Source organism: Protomyctophum bolini (genome assembly GCF_963924005.1).
Source record: "Protomyctophum bolini genome assembly, chromosome: 11".
NCBI classification, from domain to species: Eukaryota; Metazoa; Chordata; class Actinopteri; order Myctophiformes; family Myctophidae; genus Protomyctophum; species Protomyctophum bolini.
The window spans coordinates 19,811,050-19,831,320 of NC_137872.1; the positions used below are offsets into that span (position 1 = coordinate 19,811,050).

The 20,271-nt window shown below is 45.6% G+C and overlaps 1 protein-coding gene across 1 annotated transcript in view; it reads right to left on the bottom strand.

Annotated features, from left to right (window-relative positions):
- The window catches only part of LOC308323615 (RNA binding protein fox-1 homolog 3), a 52,277-nt gene that overhangs the window by 26,501 nt on the left and 5,505 nt on the right, over window positions 1–20,271 (bottom strand). Inside the window, exons 2-6 of the mRNA XM_080775373.1 lie at window positions 19,576–19,629; window positions 15,077–15,169; window positions 13,370–13,430; window positions 12,503–12,556; window positions 1,198–1,330 (exon numbers count right to left, since the gene is read on the bottom strand). Of these exons, the coding sequence (XP_080631499.1) occupies window positions 1,198–1,330; window positions 12,503–12,556; window positions 13,370–13,430; window positions 15,077–15,169; window positions 19,576–19,629 (395 nt within the window). The remainder of the gene's footprint in view (window positions 1–1,197; window positions 1,331–12,502; window positions 12,557–13,369; window positions 13,431–15,076; window positions 15,170–19,575; window positions 19,630–20,271) is intronic.

A 20,271-nucleotide genomic window follows, 5' to 3' on the forward strand; every position in this document is an offset into this window, starting at 1 on the left:
TAGCGCGGCATTCGGTGCCACGCTATGAGCTTGTAGATCTGCTATATTTTCAATCGCTAAAGTATAACATAATGTTTAAAACACCAAAAGGGGTTCCCGTGCAAAGTAATGGGTTTGACACATTCCTTCTAAAATCAGCAGTTCTCACTATTTCACGATTTTTCTGAAACATTGAAAATGATGAACAAGCTTGCAGCACGACACACAGTGACGCGCTGTGAGCTTGTAGATCTACTATTATTAAAAGTAATAATCTAAAATGACACAGATGCTTTCCCGGTTGTACTGGGTTAGTATTGACCTTGACTTTCATCACTGTATTAAGTGGACGGGGTAAAAGCCCCCATCTATACGGTCATTAAAATTACAACATTCATTATGCAACACGTACCAGAGTTTTTAGAGCATGTAGCGCTGCCGGTTATCTCACCATTCAATGCCGATAGAGATGTCTGAGAACAAAGTGATATTTATATATTTTGGAAATGTGTAATTTAATTAAATCCTTTTTTATTATTCATTCTTTTGGGATGGATGCCTGGTTGCTCAATCAGTTAGTGCAGTGGCCCAGGGACCTCCAGGGTTCCCTGCTAAATGTGGTAAAATACAGCGCCACACGCATTTGCACCCCTTTATCCATATTCCAAACGTTGGCTATTCAAAAATAGCACGCACGCACAGACACACACAGAGACAAACAGAGACACACGCGCACACAGATGCACACTGCAGCGTAAAACCAAAACATGCCAGCAGTTCACTCCAGTCACACTGTTTCGAAAGCAACGTTCTCAAATCACCTCTGCCGGTCGGAACACCTCATAATGTCCAACACTGTTACATTTCAGGATTGAATAAAGTAGCAGATCCACCAGCTCAAAACCGTTCGCTTTGCGCCGTGTTTCGAGCATGCCGATCTTCTACTATTCATGCTTTTGTGTGACGCTGTATGATCAAGTGAAGCGCGTAAAACAAAGCGAAAAGACGGAGACACATGGGTTGGGAGTCACACATGTGCGTGTGTCATAACACATGTGCATGTGTCGTAACACATATGCGTGTATGTGTGTGTGTGTGTGTGTGTGTGTGTGTGTGTGTGTGTGTGTGTGTGTTTTCTAGTGGGTTGGGTTAGGGTTAATGTGTGTGTGTGTGTGTGTGTGTGTGTGTGCTCATGGGTTGGGGAGTGGAGACACTCACGCTCCGTAGGCTGGGATGGGTTGTGGTGGGGGTGCCGTGCGGAAGGTGTTGTACACTGCACGCCCCCGACCTCTCAAGTGGGCGCCCCGGTACGCCACCGTCGCCCCTGTTGCAGGGTAGGGAAACCCTGCTACTGTGAATGGACACACACACACACACACACACACACACACACACACACACACACAGACGTGCACGCAGGAGACAGACGTGGGAGAAGGGGAGAAAATGACTTTGAGAGAACATCCCCGACTTGGCATTGCTTACCTTATGACAGAATACATTAGAGAGAGAGACGAGTGCCACCGCTCTCCCTATGACAGAATGCATTATGGAGAGACAAGGAAACAATAGATTTAATCTTTTCTAGGTGCGCCTCATCGAGCTCTACCCCCCCCCCCCCCATCACCCCCCCCCCCCTCACTGCTTTGCGTCGCACTCAGCAAGGATCCACATTTGGCGTACGCTCCGCTTCCCGGCGCCTGGCAAGGGGGCATCCTTGAAGCACGGGCAGGTAATGGATGCAATATCACTAGTTTCGCACGGCAGCTTTTCGCAAAGTATAGACACAATGGGCTAGCAGGGAAGGGAGGGGGGTGGGAGCCAATGGGACGGGAGGAGGGGTGTGGGGGGACCAGTGCGGCGGGGTTTGGGGGGTGCGGAGGGCGGGCGTTCCGAGGTGCTGTTGAGGGACAGGTGGGGAGGGTGAAGGTTGTTGTTGCAAGAGCCACTCTGGATGTTCGGAAACTCCCCCAGGAGGGAGGGAGGGAGAGGGGGAGGGAGGGAGATTGGAGCAGATGGGCTGGACAACCCGGCCCCCAATCCACAGCGTGACCCCCCCCCCCCCACGCTCCCCGTGTCACAGCCCATCTGGGACCACCTTTGGCCAATTGCGTGCCTCTACATCTGGCCTCTGCCTGCAGCTTAATGGGAGAACTGGGGGTAAAGGAGGGAGGTGCCAGGAGGCCCGGTGTTGTCGTGACCACGCTACTGAAACGTCCGCTAGTCACAGATTAGAGGACGGGGAGCGCCGTGCTCAACTCTCCATCAGACCAGTCACTGTGTGGCTACAGTGGGCCGGGCCGCGCCTCTCTCTCTCTCTAACCACCCTTCTCTTGCTGCCCCCAAACCTGCGTGCGTGCGTGCGTGCGGGTGGGAGGATTCGTTTGCATTTGTCCGTCAAGAAATAGTGTTGCGAGCCTGTTAGAGCGATTATTTCATAATCGATTTATAAAATGACAATTCCAATACCCTTTCAGCCTATTATGCCCAAAATAAGCAGGCTATGTTGAAAGTAGTCTCGCATAAAGTCGGACAGTAATTCGACAATCTCCAAATGCTATAGTCGGGAAATTTCACATCGCGAACGGAAGCTTCATCACTTCATCATTTCCGTTCCCACATTTCCATTTCTGATAAGCAGCAAATATGCTTTCATAATTTTGGATTTACATAAAGACAATTTGACGCAACGGAAGCGGGGAGGAGGAGCTGCTTTGAAGATGCACTCGGGAACTATTGACGATATTCAGACCGCGGCCATCTTGCCAGCAAGGTGCTAATTAGATGCAACTTCCCATTCATCCAAACAGAAAAGTCTACACGTTCCAAATTCTTCAAAACTATGGAAAGCACTTCCCATTACAATCAGAACTGCAGCCTCACTCCCAACCTTCCGCCGTAGTCTGAAAACCCACCTCTTCAGACTCCATCATGGCCCGTAGCACTTGCCCTAGCCCCGACATTTTTTATGTAGACTTAGATTGCATTTTTTGTAGACTTATAGCATTTTTATGTAGACATATATACTATAAAGTATACATGCATAGTTCTATTATATTGATATGTGTAAGATGTTCTTCCAGCTGAGAGGGGTACGGTGTAGGACCTTACAGGAGTTAACCCTGTGTGTAGGGTGGAGGACCTTACAGGAGTTAACCCTGTGTGTAGGGTGGAGGACCTTACAGGAGTTAACCCTGTGTGTGGGGTGTAGGACCTTACAGGAGTTAACCCTGTGTGTAGGGTGGAGGACCTTACAGGAGTTAACCCTGTGTGTGGGGTGACTTCCCCTAATGAACTCTGCACAGTCCGGCCCCTGCAGGCTGCCTCCATAACGCTGACAGATAGACTGATTAGTGGTGCTTTTAAAAAACACAGAGAAGCCCAGGTTTAATGTCTTCTACCATTAACATCACGCTCCATTAGAGACATGCACGCATGCGCGCAGACACACACACACACACACACACACACACACACACACACACACACACACACACACACACACACACACACACACACACACACACACACACACACACACACACTCTGTGTCTCATTTGGCTATAGGTAACCATCCACCACCAAGGGGTATGCCAGCAGGTGGTTTGCTGCAGACACAGGGAATTCAAACAGTAAGATTTTCACGATAATATATCGTGCATGTAAAACAATTGCCAAACGTGTGCAGTTGTTTTATTCAACACCTTGAAAAATTACTTTTCATTGTGATAGCCTATAACTGGGGATGTATGTTATGGTTTCACTGATCCAAGCCAAGCCATCTTGGGCCGGCCGCGAATCCAGAAAAGGTTTGGAGCCGCTGATGTAAATTGTTCATATTATTTAAAGTTGCAAAAGTTTTTTAAAGTTTTGTGGTCATTGACTGACAGGTGACAGCAATGATGTCCGAGCTACAATAAAGATGACGTCCAAGCTACAATAAAGATGGCAGTGCACCTTCCGTTTCAAATAACCAATAATCAACATGTTTATGGCACTAGTAGGTGCCATAAATGTCCCACAAAGACCAAGTCACCAACATGTTATTCATTCAAGTAAGTCTCCAGGACTGTAGATTTAAATGTAGTCTTAAGGCTAAACAAAAATAAACATGCATGCATGCACACAGGCACGCACACAAAGTAGTCAACCATTCCTTGGTTTCCGTTTTCTCTTTCTCGACAAAGTATTTCCTATTGTAACCCACAGTAAAACCCCACTGTTCTTTTTGTACATGAAATACATTTGTATGCAATATGCGTGTCGTGATGTATGTGAAGGTAAACTCATAATGAGTTGGCGATAGGCTACACTGCCTCAATAATAAGCCATAAATCAAAGGCGCCGTCACACTTTGGTAAACCGGCGGGTGCAGCGCGACGGCAACAACAGGCGCCATGGTGTAGCGCTGCTCGGTGGCTGCTGTGTGGTGTAGCGCTGCTCGGTGGCTGCTGTGTGGTATAAGGGGCTCGGTGGCTGCTGTGTGGTGTAGCGCTGCTCGGTGGCTGCTGTGTGGTATAGTGCTGCTCGGTGGCTGCTGTGTGGTGTAGCGGTGCTTGGTGGCTGCTGTGTGGTATAGCGCTGCTCGGTGGCTGCTGTGTGGTATAAGGGGCTCAGTACCTGCAGAGCCGGCTGGACCTGCCGGTAATCCGGCCTTCGGTGCCGATGAAGGGGTAAAGAAAAGACCCGGTTTCCCATAAGGTTGATCGCTCTAATACTTCCTGCTCAAATATGCCGGGGCAACCGAGCACTTAATCCGGGCACTCGGGACCCAAAACAGCTTAATCTAATCAAGAGTCTGGAGCTTAATTATCCCCTTAACATGCTCTCCACACAATGAGAGGAGCTGTCGACATGTATTAAGATGGCAATTAGCCTTTCTTTTCTGTCATTTATGCAGCTGGCAGGTTTTCAAACCGGTCCTCGAGGAAAAAAAAGAAAAGAAAATCCTCAATGGAGAATATGAACCTGTGGTCCTCGACTCCCTGTGACTCATCAGGAGAGTGAGGCTCCCTCTCTCTCTCTCTGTGATCATAATTCACATCACATGGCGGCCATTTTACTATTATGTCATACTCAGGTATGAGTATGACAGACACACACACACACACACACACACACACACACACACACACACACACACACACACATTTACCAAAGAGCTCTGAGACCTCAGAGCTCAAAGACCGCTGTTGCCATGTCTCAGAGAAACAAGTAAATAGGTCTAAAAATAGGTCTACAAATAATCCCAAAAGAAGTGCATACAACAGGGGTCTGCAACCTCTTTTAAATTAAGTGCCATGTTTTTATTTTCTAGATAGTGAGTCTGCCATATCAAGATTAATTTTAATGACACCACATTAACATTAAATATAAATATTTTCTTGCACATTGTTATAATGATCATTATAAATATATATCCCCCTGCAGTCAAAGTTCATAGTTTTAACACAATCAGTGCCGGAAGTGCTTCTAAATAGGAGCTCTGGGTGGCCGGAGTTGTCTCAGCGCTTTTACTCTGAAAGCCATGACCCAGAAACAACTCTGAAAGCCATGACCCAGAAACAATCTACTAAAAAAAGTTGACTTTACATTGCTAGCTTACATTGCGATCATTTTGATTTATAAGATATATGATCCAAAAAGCGTTCATATTTTGCGGGAGAGACGGATGAGGAGCAGAAATGAAGCGCCAGATTGATCCGTTCATAACCACCCTGGATTAAGAGAGACGAGTCATTCTTTCCGCCGCGCTAACAGCTAAATCAACGGTAAGCTAATATGAGCCCAGAGCGTAGCATACGGTAGCCGAAAGGCGAACTGCCCCAAAAAAAAAGGAAAAATTCAGAATATTCTTATCTCGCCCGGGATCATTGAGGATGCCTAAGGACGTCCCTAGACGTCTTATGTACAGCTCGGTTCGAATCCCTAAGACATATTGTGTACGGATTGTGTTTTAATGAATGAATGTGATGCATTGTGAGCTGGTAGATCTGCTATTTTCCAAAGTAATTTTGGAAAAAAGCCCAAAGTTGCTTATAATAAACAGACATGGCAACACTCCAGCAGCGCCTAGAACCGCTGAAGTGTAAAATCAAACAGTGCTTTTTGCATTTAAGAGGTGGTCAGACCCAGGTCGAAATGTTATGCGCTGAGTGTTTTTAGGTCAAGGGGCTTAATAGCAAATTGCGCAAAGTGAAAATAATTAACATACGGACACTCCCACAATGCTAAAATATACAGGAACGTCGTATGCCATATGTGTGTGCGTTCTATAAAACGAAAGGGCGCAGAGCGAGGCCAATTTATGTATTACCGCATGGGTTTAGTAATATGGTTGGACTTGCTTAATAGACCTGAGTGTTTCTATTCATAAAGCCCTGTATCTCTCAGTTAGAAATAAAACAGCTTACCCAGGTAGTCAACCAGGCTAGTAAGTTCATTGGAGACAAGCAATTGCAACTTCAGGACACATACAACTGCTCCATAACCAAGAAGGCAATTCAGATTTACCCACTCACCCATATTCTACCAACTCACTTACAGTGAAATTAGCAGACGAGAGAAGGGTTACAACTTTGTACCAACTGCTGTGGACATTTTCAACCAGAAAACGTTGAAATAGTTCCACCACCTAATCCCAGCAGCACATGATCACCGTTGCTGCGTTATGGGAATGCATTTTATATAGTATATATAATGCATTTGTGTATTTTATGTAATGTTGTTTTTATTGTTGACTGCCGGTGTGCCAAAGACAAATTCCCATTTTATGTCAAATTTAGTGGACAATAAAGTTTTCTTTATCTTGCATCTGTATACACCAGAACTAGTGTCTCTCGACCGAAGTGGTGACTAGCCAACCAGACTCATCTGGAACCAGGCTATAACCAACCAGGGCCCAGTATTCCAATATGGGGCGGGGCATTGCACAAACAAAATCTAATACTAATATTATCCACACAGTGATATTGGTATTGCTATGCGAGGCTAGCCCTGTATACAGCTACACCAGAAGTAGTGTCACTATAGTGTCTCTATCCATGGTGCTGAAAGCTCTGTATAGTTACACTGTAACTAACTAGTGTCTCTATCCATGGTGCTGAAAGCTCTGTATAGTTAGATACACTGTAACTTGTGTCTCTGGCCATGGTGCTGAAAGCTCTGTATAGTTACACTATAACTAGTGTCTCTATCCATGGTGCTGAAAGCTCAGTATAGTTACACTGTAACTAGTGTCTCTGGCCATGGTGCTGAAAGCTCTGTATAGTTACACTGTAACTAGTGTCTCTGGCCATGGTGCTGAAAGCTCTGTATAGTTACACTGGAACTATTGTCTCTATCCATGGTGCTGAAAGCTCTGTATAGTTACACTGGAACTAGTGTCTCTATCCATGGTGCTGAAAGCTCTGTATAGTTACACTGGAACTATTGTCTCTATCCATGGTGCTGAAAGCTCAGTATAGTTAGTTACACTGTAACTAGTGTATCTGGCCATGGTGCTGAAAGCTCAGTATAGTTACACTGTAACTAGTGCCTCTATCCATGGTGCTGAAAGCTCTGTATAGTTACACTGTAACTAGTGTATCTGGCCATGGTGCTGAAAGCTCAGTATAGTTACACTGTAACTAGTGCCTCTATCCATGGTGCTGAAAGCTCTGTATAGTTACACTGTAACTAGTGTCTCTGGCCATGGTGCTGAAATCTCTGTATAGTTACACTGTAACTAGTGTCTCTGGCCATGGTGCTGAAAGCTCTGTATAGTTACACTGTAACTAGTGTCTCTATCCATGGTGCTGAAAGCTCAGTATAGTTACACTGTAACTTGTGTCTCTATCCATGGTGCTGAAAGCTCTGTATAGTTACACTGTAACAAGTGTCTCTATCCATGGTGCTGAAAGCTCTGTATAGTTACACTGGAACTAGTGTCTCTATCCATGGTGCTGAAAGCTCTGTATAGTTACACTGTAACTTGTGTCTCTATCCATGGTGCTGAAAGCTCTGTATAGTTACACTGTAACTTGTGTCTCTATCCATGGTGCTGAAAGCTCTGTATAGTTACACTGGAACTAGTGTCTCTATCCATGGTGCTGAAAGCTCTGTATAGTTACACTGTAACAAGTGTCTCTATCCATGGTGCTGAAAGCTCTGTATAGTTACACTGGAACTAGTGTCTCTATCCATGGTGCTGAAAGCTCTGTATAGTTACACTGTAACTTGTGTCTCTATCCATGGTGCTGAAAGCTCTGTATAGTTACACTGTAACTTGTGTCTCTATCCATGGTGCTGAAAGCTCTGTATAGTTATACTGTAACTTGTGTCCCTATCCATGGTGCTGAAAGCTCGGTATAGTTACACTGTAACTTGTGTCTCTATCCATGGTGCTGAAAGCTGTGTATAGTTATACTGTAACTAGTGTCTCTATCCATGGTGCTGAAAGCTCTGTAGGAGTTTACATGGACAGCTATACTGGCACTAGTGCAACATAATATCTTAGAGTATATATGAATAGAGATGACATCCGAGTTCTCGTGCACAATGATAGTCAACGGACCAGCGCGTTCATGTGTTTGAGGCCAGGCTGCAATATCAAATTCGGCCACTATGTCCATTTCGCCTCAGTGTTTCCTCTGGGTGCCTTCTCTATTCATATATACTCTAAGCATAATATGGACAAAACTTCCTAATTCCGGGTCAATGCTGCTGAGCCAATCAAATGAAGCTATTATGAGAAACTGACTCCGGGAAAAGGGGATGCCACCTTATGGGAAACTACAGTCACACAGAAGGCCACACATGCAGTGGTGCAAAAGTACTACATGTTTTACTTTAAGTAAAAGTATCAATATTGCAAAGTAGAAATACTCTGTTACACACTGTCAGCTTGTAGATCAGCTATTTTCAAATGGCCGAACGTAGGCTTGCAACGTCTTGTAATGATCTTTTTATAGAATTTTCACCTCGTTTGCCCTCCTGTTCCACTGAAAGTGCATGCCACCCCCCCACCCCCCCGCACGGCCCCCCTGTCCTGTCAAACCTCCACCCCAGGTTCCAGGGGGAGGTTTTGGGTCGCTGTGGAGCCGCCGGCTGACGTCCCCCCACCCTCCCCCTCCCTCTACATCCACAGCCGTGGGGTTGATCCAGAAAAGGTTGAGGACCACCGCCCTACATCCCCGCTCCCCCCACCACCATGACATCAACACTGCACTCCTTCACCCACATCCCGAAGCATGGGAGCAGCCCCGGTCTACCCCGAACGAGGAGGTTAAGAGTGGGGAGGAAGGGAGATCGCGAGGGTATAGGTGGGGTGGGGGTCTGTGTATCACGTAGAGGACCCCCCCCCCTCATCCGTCATTCTCTTGAATGGGTTTTGAGGACAATAAACCTGTAGCACCCGGGACGAATGGAGACGGAGTGCGCTGTCACCTGCATCCCCCCTCCCTCCCTCCCTCCTGACGATTTATGGCTCCCAATTTCACTGATCTCCCGCGCAGAGATGACGACTGATAAACAGTGATTAATCCCCCTTACATCGCCTGACTTTTCTCTCCTCGCACCCGCCCCGCCCCGTCCCGCCCCCTAACCCAAAATGTGTATTAAGTGAAGCTTTTTAAGGCAGATTCCTCAACAATACCTCCACGAAGGACCCCTCTTATTTTAATGTAAGGGCACCTGTTTCTTGTTCTGGCTTTCCTCTCCTTTTGTAAGGAATCTTGTCTGTTTTGTATTTGTATTTTTCTTCAAGGCTACACATTAAGGCCCACCACCCCCACCTTCAAAAAAATGTATCTCTTATTTATGTTTCCCATCTTCTCGGCTGGCAAGCATATGTTGTCGTTTAGACTTGGCAAACTTGGGCGCCGGCGTCAAGACGACTTGAGAAATTAGCAGCCAATAAATCAACCCGGGCCCTCCTGCTTCCCCTGCCTGGAGTGGTGGACCACGCTCGCTCTGATTTATGACATGATTTGGGAAGCGTGCACGTGTGTGTGTGTGTGTGTGTGTGTGTGTGTGTGTGCAGTGCATGGCACACGTGCCGGTTTTGCACACACTTGTATAATGGCATGTGTAGTTTGTGTGCGTGCGTATGCATGTTTGTGTGTGTGTGTGTGTGTGTGTGTGTGTGTGTGTGTGTGTGTGTGTGTGTGTGTGTATTTGTGAGAACCACAAGTATAGTAAGAATAGCCAAGAAAATGTATTTTGTAGCTATATATATAGAACTACAATTAGGAAGAGATTCAGGTTGTGTAGTCTTAGACACTTAGAGGTTAGGTTGGTTTAGGTGTAAGGTTTAGACTTTTCCCTGTCTTAAACACAGCAACGCCACAGACCGTAACATAGCCGATCTGCAAGCTCACAACGTGTCACAGCGCGACTGTATTTGAGGCATTGCTCTCTACATGGCTTAGATGTAAGCTGTGTGCTGCAATGCACACAGCGGACCTGACTCCAAATACATACAAAATAAGAAAACAACAACAACAACAACAACGAGATTACTGATGAGGCAAAACCCATGCATCTTGTAAATGCATATGAAGTCTGCGTTCCGACGGCGTTGTTGCAATTTGCCTCTAAATGTACAGTACCTAAAGCACTGGGCATCGTGCATACATCTCTAAATGTACCTAAAGCGTTGGGCATCGTACATACATCTATAAATGTCGGGTGGGGGGGGGGGTTGGGGCAAGGAAGAGGTAGTGTGGGTTGGGGGAGGGTTTCAGGGGTTGGTGGTGGGAGGGTGTGGGGGAGGAGAGGGGGGGGGGGGGTGAAATAAAAATGATAGATGACTGCTTTCTGTCATGGACAGTTATTTAGAGGTTCGCCATAAAGCTGTCCGGGGAATGAACAGATTTTAGTCTAATGAGCAGAAAGGAAAGCCGTTAAAGTGGCCGCGATGTGCTCAGCACTTCTTCCAAATGAAATAGTACCATTTCGCCCCTCATTAAAATGCAAAGGGTTCATATAACATACAGCAATAAACCCCCTGCATGTCGGAGGTAGAGAGAGAGAGAGAGAGAGAGAGAGAGAGAGAGAGAGAGAGAGAGAGAGAGAGAGAGAGAGAGAGAGAGAGAGAGAGAGAGAGAGAGAGATAGAGGCCCCGTGCACCGAGCATCGTGTCGTATCCTCCATTACTGAGCACCAGAAGGAATGGAGGGCCCCCTTCCCTTTTCGACAGGGTATAAGGTGCCAACAATATCACTCACTCAATCTCCCTTATTCGGTTAGCTCTGTAAAAGTCAATCTGGCACACTTGGCAAATCCATCCGCGGCGGCAGCCTACACAATCAGATAACAGTTGCAAGGGGCGCCTGCAGTTGAAATCATATATATATATATATATAGTCGGTGGAAAAATCTAATGTCCAAAACTGTTACTTTCCAGGACATAAATTCAAGGCTAGCAGATCTACAAGCTCAAAATGAGCTTATACCCCCCCCCCCCTCTTTCTTTGAGCTTGTCCACCCCACCACCCTCATCCTTCCTCTCAACGTGCACGGCACACCACCCTCATCCTTCCTCTCAAAGTGCACGGCACACCACCCTCATCCTTCCTCTCACGCTGAGCCACGCTGCAAGAAGCCTTTTTAGATCATCCACCGCTTATCTGGGACACGTCGTGTTCCATTCTGGATTCACTCTGCCTTTACGGCACGGCAGGGAGAGGGGGGGGGGTCGGCTTGGGAGGCGGAGGGAGGGAGGGAGGGATGAAGGGGGGGGGGTCGACTTGGGGGGCGGTGGGAGGGAGGGAGGGATGAAGGGGGGGGGGGGTCGGTGGGAGGGAGGGAGGGATGGAGGGGGGGGGGGGCATTTGTTCTTAACTCAAGCATTTACTTATTTTATCTCAGAGGCAAATGTTGCACTTTTACGCCACTACAACTATTTGAAAACTATAGTTACATTTACTATAGTTACTTTGTAGATTATGATTACTATTACAATCACTTCAGCCCTATATGCATTTTGGCCATTTGAAAATAGCCGATCTACAAGCTCACGTCGCATGAAGGAAAGGGAGTATTTTCGTCTCAATGTTGATGCTCGGTGACGCTTCGATACAGAGACGGGAAGACAAGGTTCCCATCTATCTAACTATCTCCACCCACTCAGTAGGGATAGGTCACCCCCAACATGACCGTCTCCACCCACTCAGTAGGGATAGGTCACCCCCAACATGACCGTTTTTATCCATTACTCACCCTATGGAGACGTCTTTAGGTTTTTTCGCATTCCGGATTTGATGATCAGCAGTGGTTACCTAAGGAGACACAAAGGAGACTCTTTGTGTCTCCATAGGGAACCACTGCTGGTCATTAAATTATATAAATAGAAAAACTAAAATTATTTTGGAGGGTGACTTGTCCCTTTAAGGCAAATGATGACTATAGCTTTCATTTAAACAACGCTTGGCAAGGCATTGCGAGTTTCTAGATCTGTCATTTAAACAATGCATCGCAACGCATTGCGGTTGCCAGTGTGCGACACCATTACACAATGAAATATAAAAGTATGGTGTCTTACCAGCATAGAGTTCAGGACCATAGACAGCTCCCACTACTGGATTCAGCTTCCAGCCTGAAGGGGGCAGGGACAAGACACAGAGAGAGAGAGAGAGAGAGAGAGAGAGAGAGAGAGAGAGAGAGAGAGAGAGAGAGAGAGAGAGAGAGAGAGAGAGAGAGAGAGAGAGAGAGAGAGCTTTATCGACATTGGTTATCAAAGTGGGGGGTTCCAGATGGTCCCCAGCTAAATTATACATGCAGAGTTGGTAACCAAGTGGACCCTTATACATCTTTAACTCTTTATTAGTTATTAAACATCATGCATTACTTAATTTACAAGTCCACACGATAATGTAAATGCATGAATTGTTATCTTGATCAACATCTGTGGACAAAATTCTATTCAGCGATAATAAAAATAATTTAAGTCTTGGGTCTTGAAGGCTAAATCAAATCGTGAAACGCTCGTGACAATACCAGATCTACAAAATCACAATGCGCCATGCTGCACAGTGTTGTGAGCTTGTAGATCGGTTATTTTCAGCATGCAACCAAGTTTAACATCTGCCATTATACGACGCCATCAAGGCCCGCCAAATATTCATATTTTTTACTCAACAAAATCAATGGTCAATTTAGTCCAGGTGACTCAAATATCACAAAAAAAGTAATTGTATTTAAAAGACTACGACTACAACGTAATGAATAAGTGCTGTCAGAATGGACTCACCGTTTGTGTAAGGGTTACAACGTAATGAATAAGTGCTGTCAGAATGGACTCACCGTTTGTGTAAGGGTTACAACGTAATGAATAAGTGCTGTCAGAATGGACTCACCGTTCGTGTAAGGGTTACAACGTAATGAATAAGTGCTGTCAGAATGGACTCACCGTTCGTGTAAGGGTTGGCCACTTTCTTGTTGGTCATGACCCGCGCTGTAGCGTTGTTCACCTGTCGTTCACATGGACAATGCAGAGGTCAAAACACACAACAATGAGCAGTTCAATGGACGGGGAACAAAACTAAATATAACAAACAAACAAACAAACAAACAAACAAACACATTTCTTACCAAAAACCAAAAAGGGATTGTGCAAAAAACAAAAGGGCTCAGCAAGAGGCTCCGATGGGACAAAGGCCTGCAATCACCCTCATGCGTATGCGTTGCGTTCATCGATTTGTTTTTCATTTCAATTATAGTAAAAACAAGAATGGCATGCACCAATTACCTACGGATGTGGAGAAGAAGAAAAGAAACAACAGCACGACCATCCATTTGTTGGAGAATCAAATGGATTGACAATAAATAAAGGACATTTCTATTGACCCAATGGAAATGACTGGATAAGGTCCAAGCCCAGAGCAATCAAGGGTGGGGTCGCAGCAGGAAGAACTGACATGACCTCAACTGGTCCAATGCAGGCCTATGTAGATTAGATTATTATTTTATTGCATTCCTACTTCACCCATTTCCATTCTTCCTAGAACTGCTCCTCAAGTTATAATACGTTAACATTTTTGTCTACTCGGTCTGTGTCTCAGAAGAGACCCAAACCCGCCTACCAGTGACATCATCAATGGGGATTCCAAGCTAATAGAAACGTCAAAATTTTACTTCCTGGAAATCAATAAAAGATCAAAGAAAACAAAATCAATACATCTTGTTTGAAATGGCCACAACTGCCTACCGATGATGTCACTGGTAGGATGTTACTGTCCAGAGCCCTCCTCTGAGAAACAGAGTGAGTAGACAGAAATGGTATCATAATAAAGATATAGGTTGAAAATTGGTGAAGTCGTCCTTTAAGTAAAAGAAACAATTCCACAATTGGTGTACGGCACTGGCATTTTAAAATGTGTGTCATTTCTTAAAAGAGCTAACTTACAAGCTCACAACACGCATATATGATCTTATAGATCAGCAATTTTTGTATAACCTCATTATAAAATAGCTTTAACCTATGTGTTGTAATAACAATCTAAATCTGCAAAGTAACTATAGTAAATCAAATAAATGTGGTGGAGAAAAAAAGTACTACCAATATATTTGCCTGTGAAAATAGTGGAGTAGTATAAAGTACGTAAAAGGAGCTACTGCTGGACAGTAATAGTACCTAAAATTGTACTCAAGTACAGAACTTGAGTAAATGTACTTAGAGTACTTGCCACCACTGGGTGTGGGTGGGGTATGGGTGAAAGCAAACGGTACTTTCATTCTCCGCAGTCGAGTAGCGACTGGACAAGCATCACGGCAGGCGGACCCAGACACATGCAGCCCTACTGAGTTAAATACACCACTATGCAGGCATGCACCAATACCATGCAAGCACACACAGGCATGTACACACACACACACACACACACACACACACACACACACACACACTCACATGCATATTGCATGCACAGACACATACTGTATACCTGCACACTTACACATACACACATACATGCTACCTCGGGTCGTGAAAGGCGGTGTGTGTGTGTGTGTGTGTGTGTGTGTGTGTGTGTGTGTGTGTGTGTCTTGGCGGGCAGAAGGCATAGCAAGGAGAAGCAAGCAAGACAGAAAGAAAGAAAGGAAAAGATAGGGGAAGCACCTCAATCTTGCGTCCCTCTACGATTGTACCGTTTAGTTTCTCCCGCGCACGGTCGGCATCTGTGCTCGTTTCGAACGTTACAAAACCAAAGCCCTGACGAACGGACATACGGACAGAGACAGACAGACAGACAGACAGAAGGAAGGAAGGAAGGAAGGAGAGAGGGTTAGATAGGGACAGAAACGCACAGAGAGGAAGTAAACATGTCGCAAGAACATATACCGGTAGTTAAAGGGAAGGGTAGAGAGAGAGAGAGAGAGAGAGAGAGAGAGAGAGAGGAGGGAGATAAACAACAGTAGAGAAGTGAAGAGTGGCAGACAGTGTGGCGGTCAGCAGGAGAGTAGAGTTGTAAGCAGGCCGATTAATTAGAAGCAGTTAGTGTGTGTGTGTGTGTGTGTGTGTGTGTGTGTGTGTGTGTGTGCAGGCTCTGCAGAGGGAACGCCCAGATCCAATAGGAGGAGAGGAGAGATAACGATGGCGTGACCCCCCCGACGCAAACAACAACTGACAAACCTGCCTCATGCGTATACACCCAATTAAACAGCCCTATAAACACGGAGCGGCTGAATGTCAGCCGCGCCACACGTGCAAAACGCTGCGGTTAGCCGCGATAATTATCCCGCAACAAGCCGCTCCCAGCATGGCTGCATATACTGTACCCCGGTACAAACAAAAAAACGTTTTCTCCCTCGCTTTTGAGAAAGGTGTCTGTGGAATGTAGACACACGAACGGACGCACGCACACGTGCGCAGGCACGCACACAAGCACACACACACACACACACACACACACACACACTGTAGGTGTACAAAAATGAGGCGAGAGAGAATACGTGAGACCTCAAAAAGAGAAATGATTAATTTAGTCATTAGACACATGCAATTCGTCGCGCCGGCGAGCAGAGAATTTACACTGTGGAGAAATTGCACTGAGCCTTTGATCCATTTTTTTGCCAAAGCAAACTCGTAATACAGCAATGATTGGCGTCGTCGCCGTGGACGATACGGCACGCGCCACTGGCTTCTGGAAAACATATCTGGGGATGCGGAATTGGACACGGAATACTTTCTTTAAAACCTCTGAGCAAATACCCACAGCTTATTTCCTGTCCTTATCCCAAACCCGTCCCCCCCTGTAAACCCCCCACACACACACACACACACACACACACACACACACACACACACACACACACACACACACACACACACACACACACACACACACACACACACACACACACACACACACACACACACACACACACACCCTGCAACACCGTCCCACCCCCACCTCTCCTGGGGGGCTTGTCACCAACTTGAATTATGTGTACTTCTGGGCGAGTGGACCTACAGTATAAGATAAAGATATGCTTTAATTATATCGGAAACCTCGTATGTGCAAAACAGCTGTGAGACATGCAGGGAGAAACTGTGTTCCAGTGCGTCCGGTCACGGTGTAGTTATGATTTAAGAACAATTAAGCTCTTGATAATATACTTTTCATTGGCGGAAGATATATTTAAAACCCACAGTCAGACTTGACCACTTTCCACCTAGGGTCACGTAAGTGGAAAAATGTCCTGAAATGTAAAGGTTTTTGTTTGCTTGCATTTTTCTTGCTCTGAGAGAAAAGCACAGCTGAATTCTTTGTTTTGATTATCCGTGCCATTATCATGGTTTAAGCACGGCTAGAAAGCTGTTTCAACCAATCAGATTGCTTCCTCGAAACGACCTATTGTATATAATATTGATGACATAAGGGATCTCCGTGCAGTGAAAATACAATATTTGGATTTGAGATGTACCTGTATAGTGGAGTAGAAGTAAAAGTACTCTAAATTGGAAATACTCAAGCAAAGTACAAATACCTCATAATTGTAGTCAAGTATAGTACTTAAGTAAATGTACACCAACAAAACCTACACACACACACACACACACACACACACACACACACACACACACACACACATATGCGCACGCACACACACACACACACACACACACACACACACACACACGCGCACACACACACACACAGTATATGACAGAGGGGAGAGATGGGAGCGTGACCAGCACTGCCTGATAATTGCTTGAGGATGTAATACATGTGATACATGTGCCTGTATGCATACAGCAGGATCCTGAGGCCCATACTATACTCCCCCCCCCCATACTATACTCCTGGCATAAATAACATGGGAAAGCCATCCTTGGGGGGAAAAGAGATAAAGAAATGAATGCAGGGGGGTGGAAAAAAGAAGAAAGAAAAATAAAATAAAAAAGGGAATTGAGGGCAAAATTAATCCTTTGGACATTTTGCCCGAATATGCTTGGCCCCTCGATCTCTCTTTCTCTCTCTCTCTCTCTCTGTGTCTCTTTTTTTTTTATCATGCACAAATAATTAGCTTACACAGGGGGAGAGTGGAGCCACCATTTTTCAAAGGAGACAAACATATTGAATGCAAATTGCCAAAGCTTCATAGAAAATAGATTGTTTATTAATGGCCTGGTGGCTTCATTATATAGACGCGTTTGGGGCCGCCGCGCGCACAGAGAGAGAGAGAGAGAGAGAGAGACCGGGGGAAGAGTGAGGCATCATGGGTAATGGGCTTTGTAGGGCACAAACAATAAATGCTTGTTACGGCGGAGGAGGCAGGCTTATCCGGATGCTCAATCTTGTCTGGCTGAGGGGGCCATGGTGTTGGCGTAACCCGCTTCCAGGGAGCGCCTCCCCCTCCCCTCCCCTCCCCACTGAGGGGGCCGTAGTGTTGGCGTAACCTGCTTCTAGGGAGTGCCCCCCCCCCTCTGCTCCCCTACTCGCCATACCTTAGCGAAGAACCCCCCCCCCCCTCATATTACTCCCAGGTAGGAATGGGAGTCAATAGCATTCATGCTTGGACAGCCAGCCATGGGAGGCTGTCTCCTTTATGAATGGAAAGCTCTGGAGCTTTACTGGTACACTCTATTAAATGAGCAGCTGGATGAGTAGAAGCGCTTGTGCCGTTCACACCACCTTAAGGCTTTTCTTTTTTCCTCAATACGGGATGCGGGTTGGAGACAGATACCGCAGTAGACATAAACAAACGCTGCAGCTGTTGTTTCGGACAGATTTAATTCTCTCTCTCTCATTCTCTCTTCAAAGCTCTGACTTCTTCTTCGACGCGGGGGGTCCCGCCCGATCCGTCCCGGTTTAAATTCCGTAAGCCTACTGTGGAGGAGCAACGCAGGGGGTGGGATTCGGTGACAATGCGAAACGGCTCAATCGCGTATTGATTGACAGCTCTAATGATTCACAGCTTGAGTTACAGAAGCTCAACAACAACAACAAATCCTTAGCGTTAACGTATGCATATGAAACTGGTGAGGGTGGTGCAGTATACAGTCAAAATAATATGTGCCCTTGATTTGCTTTAATTTGGGATCTGTCTTTGATACATTTGTCGTGTGCTCTTAGATGGTTTGATTTGTCTTTGATACATTTGTCGTGTACTCTTAGATGGTTTGATTTGTCTTTGATACATTTGTCGTGTACTCTTAGATGGTTTGATACATTTGTCGTGTACTCTTAGATGGTTTGATACATTTGTCGTGTACTCTTAGATGGTTTATAGGAACTCAAATGTAACTTTGAAAGAGTCAAAATGGCCCTAAAACGGCAGTGATGGAAAGTACATTTTCTTAAGTACTGTACTTGGACAGTACTTAAGTACAATGTTGAGGTATTTGTACTTTACTTGAATATTTCCAATGTCCAATACGCTTACTCAAGTACATTTTTAATTTGAGTAACAGAGTATAGTTCTACATTGCAGTATTGATAGTTTTACTTAAGTAAAACATGTGAGTACTTTTCCACCACTGCAAAACGGAGCCTTGCAGCTCTGCTTATACACAACAGAAATACCTGAGAATTAGTTTTTCCTTGTGTCTGTTTTGTCGTGTACTCACCGACAGTCTGCTCTGACTCAAATGGAACTCAGAGAGAGTAAACAAGTTGTAAAACTTGAGAAGTATCCAGACAAATACACGGCTCTCCTGTACCGAGGCTTCAGACTCGAGCAGTGTTGATTGATGAACAACATAATACAATAAAAACTAAGCTATGATGACTAAAACTATGACTAAATATACTGACAATTTGGTCAGTATATTTACTACACTAAAAAGGGAGGGACTGGTGCAGAAGAGAACTAAAATAAGTTGTGTTTGGTTGAGCTTGGATGTTGCACTCTGAAAATAGCAGATCTACAACGAGCTTGTAGATTTGCTATTTTCAGCATGCAACCAAGTGTAAAATCAGGCATTACAACGCCTTTAATGCCCCCCAAAAAGAATACAGTCGACTAAATCAACTGTAGTTTTAGTTGACTAAAATCGTACACCCCCCTCCCCCCTCTATCTCTATCCTGTCCCCTGGTATAAAGTCTAATACCGTCATTAGGAAACACACAGTTACATGCTGATGAAACAGCTGCCGGTTCTCGTTCGCTTACCTTGGATCCTCGTTCATTAAAGATAATCTCCACATCTAAAATCTTCCCAAATTGCTGCGGAGAGAGAAAGAAAAGAGGGAACAATGGGAGGGAGTGGAAGGGAGGGAGGGAGGAAGGGAGGGGAAAGGGAGGGGAGAGAGAGAGAGAGAGAGAGAGAGAGAGAGAGAGAGAGAGAGAGAGAGAGAGAGAGAGAGAGAGGGAGAGAGGGAGAGAGGGGAGATAAGTTAGAATGCCTTTAACCAGGGTAGCGATTTCACCAGAGGAACGAGGGACTGCCGAGGAGAAAGCCATTAAGGCAAATATGGAAATGTTAGGTTTTCGAGGAGAAACGACATCTATTTGCATTTGTTAGCTTCGGCAAATACTTCCCCACTCGCAGCCTGGTGAAAACGGGGGAGGGGGATCAACTGCTTTTATCGCCTGCTCGCAATTTGCTTTTCAACGATGCTGTAAGAAACAAGATCACATGCCTTGGCAGAAAACGTGTCTTCCTGAAATTCGCGCTCCGTGGAGAGCGGACAGCTGGGGGGGAGGGGGGGATCCTCCTGAACAGGTGGAATCTCTCTCCCTCTCTCTCTCTGTCTCTCTCTCTCTCTCTCTCTCTCTCTCTCATCTCCTTGGTGGGGGGCTTAGGCACTTCGATTTAACAGGCCCGCCTTCGGATCATTAGACAACAGAAAAACGAAAGCAAACCAT